Raw genomic sequence first — 12958 nt, 5'->3', positions numbered from 1 at the left:
TAGCGCCGCCACGTGACCCCTTCCCGCCTCTACAGGTTCGCCCGCGCAGGGGCACGGCGGCCGCGTGCGGCCGGCTCCGCGGGCGCGGGGGGAGCGGGGCCCCTCGTGCCGTGCGGGCCCGCGCACAGGGCGCCAACGCGAGCGTTGCGGTGCTCGCATAGAGCGCCGTGCGGGCCTGGGTCCTGCCCGCGTGGAGTGCTGCCCCGGCTGCCGAGGGGAGCAGGCCCGGAGCAGTGGGCTTAGTTGGCCTCTGTCGTTGAGGTTAGTTCCGTGCTGCCGTTTCTATTTTCCAGGGAGCTATCACGGTTTCTTCGTTGTCTCCTCACATAAGAAAGACTTCTATGAGCTTCCTTGCTTTTTTTTTTTGGTTTTCGTAGTCATTTTGATTTTGATATTGTGCATTCTACAGAAAGCTTACAGGCTTCCCTCCGCATCCTTTACCAAGGGAGCGCTGCCTGCAAATATGCCTGCTGGAGATCTCTCTCCTTTTACATCCAGGTGGAGTGAGCTTTCTGCACTGATCTGCTGTGGCTCTACTGCTATTCATACAAATGTTGAATTATAAAACTGAGTGTGTGTTGATACTGCTATTTTTTAGCATCCACATAAGTTGTGATGGGCTTCTAAAGTGCAGTACAGAACGTAGCACTCCTTAGGCTACTCAGGGCTTAGGAAATACAGCAGTAGGTGCTCCACTCCTTTGTGTGCTTACAGCACACAATCCAGTGTATAGGGCAGTGACCGTCCCCCTGCACTCAGCACTGGTGAGGCCGCATCTTGAATCCTGTGTTCAGTTTTGGATCCCTCGCTACAAGAAAGACCTTGAGGAGCGTCTGAGGGACCTGAGGGTGTTTAGTCTGGAGAAAAGGACGCTGAGGGGAGACCTTATCACTCTCTACAACTGCCTGAAAGGAGGGTGTAGCGGGGTGGGTATTGGTCTCTTTTCCCAAGTCACAAGTGATGAGAAGAAACGGCCTCAAGTTGCGCCAGGGGAGGTTTAGATTGGATATTAGGAAAAAGTTATTCACCAAAAGAGTTGTCAAGCATTGGAACAGGCTGCCCAGAGAAGCGGTGGAGTCACCATCCCTGGAGGTATTTAAGATATGTGTAGATGTGGTGCTTAGGGATATGGTTTAGTGGTGGACTTGGCAGTGCTGGGTTAACGGTTGAACTTGATGATCTTAAAGGGTTTTTCCAACCTAAATGATTCTATGATTCCTACCAACTGTGTGGAGATACACAGAGGTAGGGTTCTAACTAGAAGAGGATAGGTAGGGTACGGTATTGTCTTGTGAGAGCTATGGTGTTGCACAGATTAGTAGCTTACAATATTTTAGAAGCTACTCGCTGAAATCAGATAATACAGAGGGAGAATCTGAAACTTTTGACACCGTAGAAGTTTTTTCTTTTCCCTGCACATTATGCTTACTTTGGCTTTTGATTCAGTTTTGCTGTAGTATGATTTGTACCTGCTTAGGGATTCATTGCAGTAATGTGCCAAGATGAACAAGGTCGGGTGGTTTGTTTTGGGTAGACAGCATACAGCCAGTGAGACATACATTGCTAATCTTAAAGATCAGTAAAACCAGTTTTTGATTGTCTACCATTAACTGAATTTAGGCCATTTGCTTACAGGCTAGATGAAGGTAACTGCAGAAGAGCAAAAACCACTGATTGTTGTGGAGTTTCTGAAGCAAGCAGTGCAGTGCCTAAGGCCCAGCAAAACTGGTGGAGTCTAGCAGCTGAAGACATTTTTACGTGTCTTCACAGGTAATCTTGGTTCTCTAGGAAAAGTATGATCTCCATCGCCAGTCCCAAAGGACTGGAAAAACTCCTACAGTTTTTGAGAGGGAGGCAGTTTTATTTGTCATGACTCCACCCTCTGACTGTAATTTCTTAATGAGAGGACAGTTCCATCCTGCAAAATCTTCTGCTTTGTTACTCCACTTTACTTGAATCCCTACATCATAGAAATGTATAGCCACCAGTAGAATTTTTAATAAAAACCTTAGAGGTATGTAATTTGTGAAGATATTTTCAGGAGGGACAGAGGTACCTAGGAATGGAGAGGAGTAATAGTGAAAGTGAAGTTGGCAAAATTTTAGGAAGCATTTCTTCTCAGAAAGGGTCATTAGACATTGAAACGGGCTGCCCAGGGAGGTGGTGGAGTCACCATCTCTGGATGTGTTTAAGAAAAGACTGGACATGGCACTTAGTGCCATGGTCTAGTTGACATGGTGGTGTTAGGGCAATGGTTGGACTCGATGATCCCAGAGGTCTCTTCCAACCTGATTGATTCTGTGAAAATACGTAAACCATCAGTATCTCTTATAGCTACTCAAATTATACAAGAGGCTAGATAAGGAAAGAGGTGTTAACCAAACATTAAAAAGACAAAAAAGAGGACTGGTATGTCCTTCACATCTGTCAACATTGCCCTTACGAAAGCCTTCATCTCTCTGCAGCCTAGTCAGCAGAGTACAACACATGCTCTCTTGTTAGTGTTCAGCTGTAGAACACTCACACCATTTAGGAGGTCAGTGCTGGCTTTTTTTTTTCCTAGAGGCAGAAGAGTGTCACCACAGCTGGTCTGTTCTTCGGAAGTGGACATCCGTAGGCATAGACCAGCTGCTGAGAAAACTGACCGGTGGTCTATGGTCTCACTTTTGTAGCTGACAGCTCCTATTGTTTTTGAAAAATGCATTTTCTGAGAGATGTGTTCGTAAAGGATGACGTGCCAGGGTAAATGACATCCCCCAACATCAGCATCCAGATTGTTGGATTTGAATCAGCATTCAACAAGGCAGTAGTGTAAGTGAGCAGAACACAGGGTTGCTGTGCTTGCAGAAGCCTGCACAGGGTCTGGATAACCTCAGAAATACTTGGAACTGAGATGAAGGCACAAAACCCTTATCTGTTAGGTGGAGTTATGTTGCATGTGTTTAAGCTTAATGCTGCAGTACACTTACGAGTAGAGGGAATATTAAAGTGCAGCAAAGAGAACTCAAAACACATCTAACTATGAAAAGAACTTTGAAAAGTTCTTTACAGTTGTAACTAAGTTTAAATCTGCATCTTAGTATTATTCATCTATAACTATGCCACTTACTACAGATATTCTCAAAGTGTTGTCGAACTCAGGAGGAATCACTAAATCATAAAAATTCTTTGTCCAGAGTAGATGGTAAAAGTCTCAGTTTATTTTCTTGCTAAAGGGGATTCTTAATAGGAAAGTATAATGTCATCATGGTATACTTAGTAGATGCTAGATTCCACCACCACCACTAAAAAGTCCTTCACTCTGTAATTCCTTACTAGTTTCCAAATAAATAAGTATTCTGGTGTGTTCTTTATTTACATATGTCATTTGGCTTTGTCTGTTATTTTTTATTTTGCACCTTTGCAACAAGGAAGGCTAATGATATTCTCGGTACTGAATAGAAGGGCACATTGCTGGCTCATGGACAATTCATTGGCTTGCTCCCAGTCTGTACAGGTGCATGGGGTTATTCCTCGCCAGGTGCAGGACTTTACATTTTCCTCTGTTGAGCTTTATGAGATTCCTAGATTGTTTCCATTAAAAATAGAATGATGTAGTGAATCCAATAACTGTTTGCTATTCACACGAGTAAAGACAGTCAGTGCTGGAAATTTTTGCCTGATCTTCCCTGACCTTCTTTGCCCAGGCTTCCAAAAAGGCAGAAGTGACTGGGATATTGTTGTTATGGAGTATAAATAGGAAGAGGGTAGCTGACATTAGGACAAAGCTTCATTGCTCTGGAACTTAGGGCTTCTGATGGCAAACGTCTTCCCTAGCACTTCCTGAACTGTAGAAATGCTTCTGTGTATCGTAACAGTTTTGAGTGGTTGCTGCTTCCTGTTCCAAATTCCAGCTGTACGCTTTGCTGTGCCTGCAGTTTGTAGGTGAGTCCCAAATATTACCTTAAAAATGCCTGTAAACATTTATTCTTATTAAGCTTTTACAGATATTTTGGTTTTAAGGCTATGTTTTCTTATTTGCACTTGAATGGAGTCTGTTGTATTAATTGTGGATTTTCACTGCAGTATTTTTTAGAATGTTAACAGTAACACAGAACATTTCAAGTGGTTTCATACGTGGCTAACTGTGCACTGTGCTATGCATACACCTCTGCCTTTGATTCAAAAGGTAAATGTAGCAGATCATGTTGTACAAAGAGCCCTTGTAAGATCTTCATTGCAGAGGCCAGTAATATTCAGAGTTGAGGTTTTGGTAATTTTTAGTTTGTTTCTAAAACAAGGATGAAAATAAGGTCTTTTTATATGACTCTCAAGATGCAGTTGAGCAACATGAACAGTACCTATGAAGATGTATATAGTCTTCAAAAATATGAACCCACAGTTGTTGTACAGGCAGACGTGGCAAAGAGAGACATGGAAATCAAATTCTTCTAGCCTGAATGAAAGTGGAATTTAAATGTCTAATTTAGTTCCTAAATAACAGCACCCAAATTTCAGAGGGGATCAAAAATTCCTCTGGAGTCCTTTGCAAGCTGTAAAGTAGGCCACTCCTGTTTCGAAGATCATCTTTAAAATGTTAGTTCTGATTTTTTTTGTATTTATTGTTTGTATACTGTATACCGAATACATTCCTTGGGGTTCTGTGGAAATAAGTTTATTCATCTGAAGGAAAACTGCACTTGAAAGGAAGACTTTTCTGAATCACATTCTAATTTTTATGTTTCATCAAGCTGGACTATGTCTGTATTCACTTACTGAGTCCCTGCATGATGTTCCTTATAAATCTGTTCCTCTGTCCAGGTGAGCATCTTTGGAGTGTGCCATGGCTCTCCTGTGGCCTGTGTCTTGGCACTACTTTTCCATAGAAACAAAAATGAGGGTGGAAGGATAAATAGTTTGTGTAATCCTGGGTCTTGTCTTGTTATGGAGTTGGGCCACGATGAGTTGGACATAGCCTTTGGACTGGAAACTTCAAAGTGCTTTCGAGCCTAGTGGTATATTTGTAGCCAGGATATACCCTGCTTTTCCTCTCTAAAATGCAGCATTTTCAGAGGGTGGGTCCATTTTTTTTCTTTCTTTGTGAAGCTGCTTGTAAGTGCTGCTATTTCATGGTACGCTGATGGGGCCAAAGACTTGTCTTCAGAAGTTGTGACTCTGAAAGTGGTTCTAAAGGTGGCTGAAATCTACCTTTAGCCTAAATCTTACTGAACTCACTAGTGTTTGATAAGAACAGAAAATCTGTCTCTCTTCTAAATTCCTGTTCATTTTTGCTAAAAGGGAAAAAGGTTTCCTTTCATTTCCATCTATGAAACGAGGACATTTTCTGCATTTATTTTAGGTGTATGTAGGTTTCTGCATTGATCCCCAAATCCATGTTGTGTAGACTGTAATCTTTTTGACTCACCGTTAAGATTAAAATTTTCCCATTTTGGGCACTATTGAATCACTAGAGGCCATCAGTTACTCATTTGGGGAACGAACATACATTTAACTACATGACTAGGGACTGTCTGAAGGTACCTTGGAGAAGATGACAGCTCATTTGAAAGGGGGGCGGTGAGGAAGGGTTGCAAAACATAATGTGGTTGATAGGTGAGGCAGCTCTGGGTTAAGACATAAGGAAAAGGAGTATGCCACCAGTCAGCATGGTATATGGATTCAGACATTTACCTACTATGATTCTAATGAGTCCTTTGAGAGGCCCACTGCAGCGTATAAATTATGCTGGGACTTGCACTGTAAGTTTTGTGTGCTCACATTTGGAAAATCATTTGAGGCTGGATTTCACTGTTGTATTTTAAACCAGAGGTGATTCAGATAAACAAATGAACGAAATCCCTTTAGTAATTGTAGCGTTCTGAAAATTATATGTAGATACACTTCATGTAGCTAAATGAAACTTGATTTATTTCAAAAGTGAAATCATTGGTTCTGATTTTAATTTTCAGTAATGGTTACTGATGGAAATAAACCCCTCCTTTCTTTAGATGATGTGCAGTTAGGAAGTAACAGTTCTCTTCTGATAACCTAAGAAAAGATATACAAGAGGTACTGATACATGCTATTTTCTTTAAATTAGTGTACTTCAGATATAATTCATGCAGCATTCAGGTTTCTGAAAAGTCTTTCATCTGGCAAAGCCGTTTATATCATTCAGAAACACAAGAAAGTGAGACAGCATTACAGGAAGTTTGCCTCATGGCTTCCAGACAAGCAAGTCATCTAGAGTGACTAAGGGAGAATCACGCTTACGTCCGGTTCATGTGTTACGTCTGCCTCAGTCTCACGTAGGCAGTGCAGTCTGGATTAGTTGATAGATACATTTTTTAATAATTAAATGCCTCGGTAGCAGAACTTATTTATCTGTGCTGCATGACCTCGTGTTGCAGTTGGTCTGAGCTTGTTTTATAAGCTTTTAAAGGTTTTTCACATGGTGCAGTGGGAGTTAGGAGAGAATGGGAAGTTTGTGTCCTGTTTGCTCCCATTCCTAACAGCTGTACTTGAAATCGGTCACAGAATCACAGGTCAAGACTCTCCTTCCTGGTCTGTGCTTGTGAGAAATCATGTAATACTAAACAGTCTGATGAACAAAATGTATAGGAAGACAAGTGAACAAGAAAACGAGATTTGGGAGTATGAAACAAGGGTTAGTTGTGTTTTGGGAGAAGGAGGTGTTACTACAAGAGACCGGGGCTACAAAGGAGTGTGCACATGCTCACAGAACGTGGAGGCGGGGCTGCTGCATGTTAATGGCGAGGATGAAATGGGGAAAATAGGAGGAAAAGAATATGATACCAGGTGCCTGGAAGTGGATGCGGTGAGAGGAACCGAGACGTGCTGGTTTGTTGAGCAAGAAGGGGGGCAGTGAGGGGAACTGGCGATCCCTCAGAGAGCTCGGGCCGGAGCAGGAGGCGGCTCGAGCGGAGAGCCGCGCGGCCGGTGCTGAGCGGGCCGGGGCCGGGGCCGGGGCCGAGGGGGCTGGGTCTGGCGCTGGGCCCGGGGCGGGCGAACAAGCGCCTGCGGGCGGAGCCGGCCGGGGCCGGCAGAGCGCTGATTGGGCGCCAGCGGTGCTCGCCAGGAGGCCCGCCGGGGCTAAGCGGAGGGCCGCGCGGCTGGGCCGCGGTTCCCATGGAGACGGGCCCGCCGCCCGGCCCGGCACTGCCCGCCGGGGCTCCCGTGCGGCGCGGCCTGCGGCCGTGAGCGGAGGGACGTGCGGGTTCGTGCCGGGAGGAGCCGAGCCGCGACCGGGCTGCGCCGCGGGCGCCATGAGGAGACGCAGCGGCCGCACGGCATCGAGTTGTGCCGCAGCTTGTCCTTCAGAGCTCCCGGTGCTGCACCCGTGCGTCTTGCACCCTTTTCTCTCTCTGGGGATCCGCTGTCTTTCTGCACCCTTTCTGCTACCAGGTGCACTCTGTGTGCTGCCTCTGAGTCCCAAGCATTGTCTTGTGCGACCGTGTGCTCCTCTCCACTGCCTTCCTCTAAAGGACTTGACCTCAGCAGTCTGCCTGCCGTCTGCTTTTCTGCCTCAGAGCATCTGACCCTCTGGGCCCTCTTTGGGACCTCTCACCCTCCTCCTGGGATCTGCTTCCTGCCTGCTGGCTGTTCCTCTGTCAGTGTTTTCTTTTGCTCTCACTTCGTTGTGTGTTTCTCTCCCTCTCTGCATTTGAGGCGTACAAACCTCTAGTCCTGCAGCGTGCTTGATCCCTGGCTTGCCAGTAGCATTCCTTTCCTCCATCCGTGTGGCTGTCCCTTCCTTTCATTCCTGAGGATACTTGCTCTAGGGACTCAGTGTCAGTGTTCCTCATGGTGTGTTGCCCTCTATTTACATTCCTGGACCCTCTCTAGAATATGTACCCATTTCTCAGTCCCAGGGGCGGTTGTTTCTTCCGACCATACCTTGTCTTTTACTTATGCAGTCCCTTATGCCTCCTACTCTTCTGTCTGTCCTGCATAATGGCAGAGCCTGACATCAGGCTATCACATACCCTGCGGCATAGCCCACCCCATACTTTGCCAGAGGTGTGTCCCTGCTCAGTACCTGACATCCCAGGTTTCTCTTGTATGTTATTGGTCCTTATCCTATGCCCCAGCTTCTGCTGTATTTTATCTATTCTGATCGGATTGTATAATGCACTATGTGTATTTGCTGTTTTATATGTCTGACCTTACTTGTAAGGTAAACAGCAAACCAGCCACTAGCGGTAAAGAGACAGTACAGAAGTGATGCTAACTTGTACCACCAGTTGTCACCATCTTTTTCTTGGAACTGTGTTGACATGATTTCCTTTTTTTTTTTTTTTTTTTTCCACCGCAATGCTACGACACAACTACTGAACAGTGTAGCTGTGGCCTATGCTGATTGCTTGTCTCATCATGACTCACAGCACATAGTGACACAGCTGTGCTAATATTCAGGTGGTCTTGGTTCTGTCTGTTACTGCTTCATCAAGGAAAACAGGTGTGGCTAGAGATACTTAACTGATACTGGCTGTGTGGTATTTTCTTTCTCATGCTCTTTTCTGTGGTTTTGAAAGGAAGAGAAGCAATCCCGGTTTATTAGCTCTGCTGGTCTGTTATGCACATCTTATGCTTGGTACAATAAGGATATGTTATAAGAATAGCAAGGAAGAGAGGAGTACAGCTTCTTTATACTTTGAACAAAGTCTTAAAGCTTTCCACCTCTGACAAATAGGGGTCGTATGGAAGTCTGAAGGTTTTCAAGTATTATTCTGAAATGTTCTTCAGCATCACCTTGTTCTCCTTGTTTGGTTGAAAAGCTGCTAGCTCAAATATGGCATCTAACTTCTTGTTGAAGTAGCATTTTAGTGGTAACAATCGTGAAATCTCCACTGAATCAGATATGCCAACCGCATTCAATTGTGTGTGATTTACAGCCAAGCCACCATTTTCCTTTGGTAAAGAAGCTGATGTGAGTCCAATTAGGCCCTTATGCAAGGGAGCAGGAGTACCTATCAATCAGCTCTTTCTGGATGTGCTTGAAGTAAGTGGTTGGATTGTAATGGGTATCTTTGCTGTTTGGGTTGTACGGGTAAGCTGTGCTGCTTGTAAGAGGCTGTCTTTTACTTATATGTATGCTCTTTCCTAAGTCATCTTTTGATATCATCATATATAGGTTTAGTATTCTTCTTTTGACTGTAAGACGTCCAGGCAATTGGTGCAATTTATATTTAAAAATATACTGTTATTTCCATTATGGTACTTATTGAAACTACCTTGCAATTATAAATACTGCTGCTATCAAAGGCAAAATGCTCCCTTCTCCCCTATTAAATTGCATTTCTAAGAAATACAGCTCTCTGTGATGGAAAGCAATATTTTACAAATACAGGAAGGCTCATTCATTCATATTTTTATACGAAATGAATGATTCCTTTGTTATATGTAACCCAAACTCACCTCAGGATACCACTTTCAATTTACCAGTGCCATTAATTTAAGTGAGATATATGGAGATAGGGAGGAAGGTTGTTTTTATAGGAAACTATGTGGTGCCTTTTAATTTTAACATAACTGTAGAGAGAGATGTAAAAGAAGTATAATTTTTCTCAACAACCTCTTTCCAAGAAAAATTGTGACTTCAGCTTGATGATTTCAAGGAAGTAATAGGCTGGAGCTGTGGTCTTGTTTTTGATTCTTTACATGTCTAATAATGTATTGCTAATGAAGCGTATGTCAGGTTTTTAAAAGGCACTTACAAAAGTATTTTGAGTACTATACTTTTGGGTATAGGCTGAGCATAGTTTCTTTCAGTGCCTTGAGTCCAGAAAGCATCTCATAGGCATTTTTTCTCTTTAATGTTTTTATGATTTGGGTGGAGGGGGGAAGGAAGTCAGATTTAGTTAGTCTTTTTAACTGTGGTAGCCATCAGATGCATTTGGAGCAACAGTAGCTGAAAGGAAGACAGAGAAAGAACAAATCTTTCTTAGCGTTGCATGTTATAGGCAGGGAGGCAGGGATTTCCTTTCATGAATATCCATGACAGTGACTTTTACAAAAAACACCTATTTCTCCTTACCCAAATGAAGAAGATACTACTTAGACAATTTTCTACATGGTAGCACGATTTGAAGATTGCCAACAAGAAGCAGAATATGAAGAGAAAGCATAATTTTATTTTAATTGCCTTAGGGATAAATGTGAAATCTAGGCCAGCAGAATTGAAAGGCCACCAGATCATTGTGTCCTCTAGCAGTGTTTGTTACTCAGTGTAGGTAGAAAGAGCAAGCTTGGATTTTTTTATACTTGTCACATCCAACAATCAGAGACTCATTTTTTGATCCTGGAGAATTAGAGTTGTCTAGTTAGTTTGTGAAGAAAGATGGTGTTTAAATTGTGGCATCCTTTGGCATAGAGATATTGCATCATGTTTGCTGATCTGGAAATCTCTCTTCCATTTAAAGAGATTAAAGAGCCACTATTTGAAAGGCATGCTTGTCTGATTTGTTCTCTACATCCCTGTGCTTATCCAGATGGGATTATCTGTAACCACTGACACAGAATAATACCATACAGTGAGAGAAGCTGTATTGACTCCAGAGATTTGGGAAAATCTCTGGAGAGACATGAGCAGAAATTACCATCTTTTTTCTTTTTTTTCTTTCTTTTTTTTTAAAGCAACCATGGTGCTTAGAGACAATGTTTTTTCTTCTACAAAGTTTATAATTACATATGAGAGAAATATGGAGGATAAACAATAGGAAGAGATGAAAGCGAAGCAGATAAAGCATTTTACCAGTAAAAGCACAACATTGTTTGTTTTCTTTTTAGTTTTAAAGATACAGTGAATATGTTACTGAAATACAGTTATTTCCTCATACCTGTTGGCCTTTCTGAAAAGTAACTTCAAGGTGGGTTTAACTGTGGGCAGAAAAGTAGCTTTGTAATCCTGTGAGTAATTGAAGGAGGAGAAGAGAAATGGGACACAGCAGTTAATATTGTTGATATAAGAGAAGGCTGGACTGTGATGTGACTTGACTTGTCATAAGTGTCTTCAAGAAAAAAGAACTACGTGCAGTTTACAGTGACTAAAACTTTTTATGCCTCTATTTTCAATCTGTATAAAGATAGGATAAAATTATGTTTTCCCACCCCAAAATTTAGTGGCGTTTCATAAATAATTTGGAAAGTTTTATCACTGGACAATGCAGGAGTATAAGCAGAAGTAAATTCTGCTTCTAGAAGTGGCCAATGTCTGATGGTCCAGGAAACTTTACAATTTAAAATTCACTGGTAATTAATTTTCAGCTATGCAGTAGATTGAGAGTGATGAAATACCTGATTTGTGTTAGTTATAAGTCCTAACTGTCTTCTGTCAGCTTCAGATTTATAGTAGTGTTACAAATGGAGAAAGAACTAAATGATCTCCTTCAACGAAGAGAAAAAAAAGGAAAAGAGCTACATGCTTGCCAGTTCCCAAGTCAAAAGAAAATGCTGCAAGATGTCAAAAAGCATCTCCAAGACACGCATGAAAAATTTAACAAATTAAAAGAAGATTTTGTCCATAATCTAAGAATTTTAGAAGAGAGAGATAGTTAGAATGCTATGATGTCCCAGTCACTCATCTGAAAACATCTGAAAATGCTGAACAGGCAGAGATTAGTGATCTGAGAGTACAGCTGGGTAAAGTGAAGCAAAGGCTTGTCAAGGAAACAAGAAAAACACGTGAACTTCATTATCACTATCGACAACACATTGAAGAACATAACTTAGCGCTGGAACGGTTTTGCAGGTGACATGTGACTTCCTTAGAATAGTATGCAGGAAAAGAGAAATTTAGGTTCTCTAAGACATATTTGGATTGAGATGAAGCAGTAACATCATTCATACAGTAGAGAGCACTTTGAGCATGGAGATACGATTATCTATTCTGACAGAGGAACATCTGGAACACGAACAGAGTGAGGGCTAATAAAAGAGATTTGGGCCATCTTTATACCTCCTGTATCTTGGTTTCCACAGTGACTTGTCTGATTTCTGGCAACGTTAGAGAAAGGATAGCATTAAATGAAAGTGAAGATGCTCTTAAACATACAGCGTGTCCCTACACAATTTACAAGGGTGTATGTTGGGGAGGCGATATGACTGGGTGGAGATGGTGTGATTATAAGGGAAACATAGTGTGGGGAGCAGAAGAGGACTTGTCAGAAGGAAATGCTTCTTCCTTGGGCACTGAAACACCTCTGGAAAATGAGATGAATCAAAGTATTGTGGTATGTCTCCTGTGAGTTATATCAAGATGCACGTGTCTTCTGTGTATGTGAGGAGACAAATGCTAATGGTATCAGCCATTGTCAATGATATTATCTAAGGTTACTGACATTAATTGCTATATCATGCTATGGATTCAGCACAAACGGTTCAGCCTTTCATCTATTTTAAGCCATTGCAAGCTAATCTTATGATAGCAGTTGGGTTTGTGCACTCTTAAATGCATTTTGTCCCACCTTCTCTGATAGGCCTCTGTGAAGGAAAGAAGTCTGTTGGGGTATATCCAGTCACAGGACCAAGATTTATGACTAATGCAACCAATTAAAAGATGAAGATAGCTAAAGTAATATTCTTGTTTAGTTTGGCCATTCTCACTAATTTTTATTATTCTGTATAGACTTCTAAACTTTGCAGGGGAGGGGAATAAATGCTTATTTCTTGGGATCTATCTGCACATCATCTTTAATATAACTACCGTCTTCAGATAAAACAGTATCTTTGGGATTATCCTCTGTTTAAAATGGTAGCTGCTGTAAAGTGTTCTGGGTCAACTGCATTTATAATGTAGAGATGGCTGGATAAGTTTTAAATAACTTTTTTTTAGTTACTAGAAGTGATCTGCACATGGATCTGGAATTCCTCAAAGGTCACTAACAGATTGCTGTTACTGTGTTTCTGGAACATACGCAAATTAATTTAAAGCCAGTTCAGGAATTTTATATGGAACATA

At 42.1% G+C, this 12958-nt stretch overlaps 1 protein-coding gene across 1 annotated transcript in view; it reads left to right on the top strand.

Annotated features, from left to right (window-relative positions):
- Positions 1-12958, top strand: part of CCDC57 (coiled-coil domain containing 57) — a 37257-nt gene that overhangs the window by 1206 nt on the left and 23093 nt on the right. The window contains exon 2 of the mRNA XM_068413576.1: positions 36-261. Coding sequence (XP_068269677.1) covers positions 36-261 — 226 coding nt within the window. The remainder of the gene's footprint in view (positions 1-35; positions 262-12958) is intronic.

Source organism: Nyctibius grandis, chromosome 15, assembly GCF_013368605.1.
Source record: "Nyctibius grandis isolate bNycGra1 chromosome 15, bNycGra1.pri, whole genome shotgun sequence".
NCBI classification, from domain to species: Eukaryota; Metazoa; Chordata; class Aves; order Nyctibiiformes; family Nyctibiidae; genus Nyctibius; species Nyctibius grandis.
This window is presented reverse-complemented; position numbering and strand designations above follow the sequence as displayed.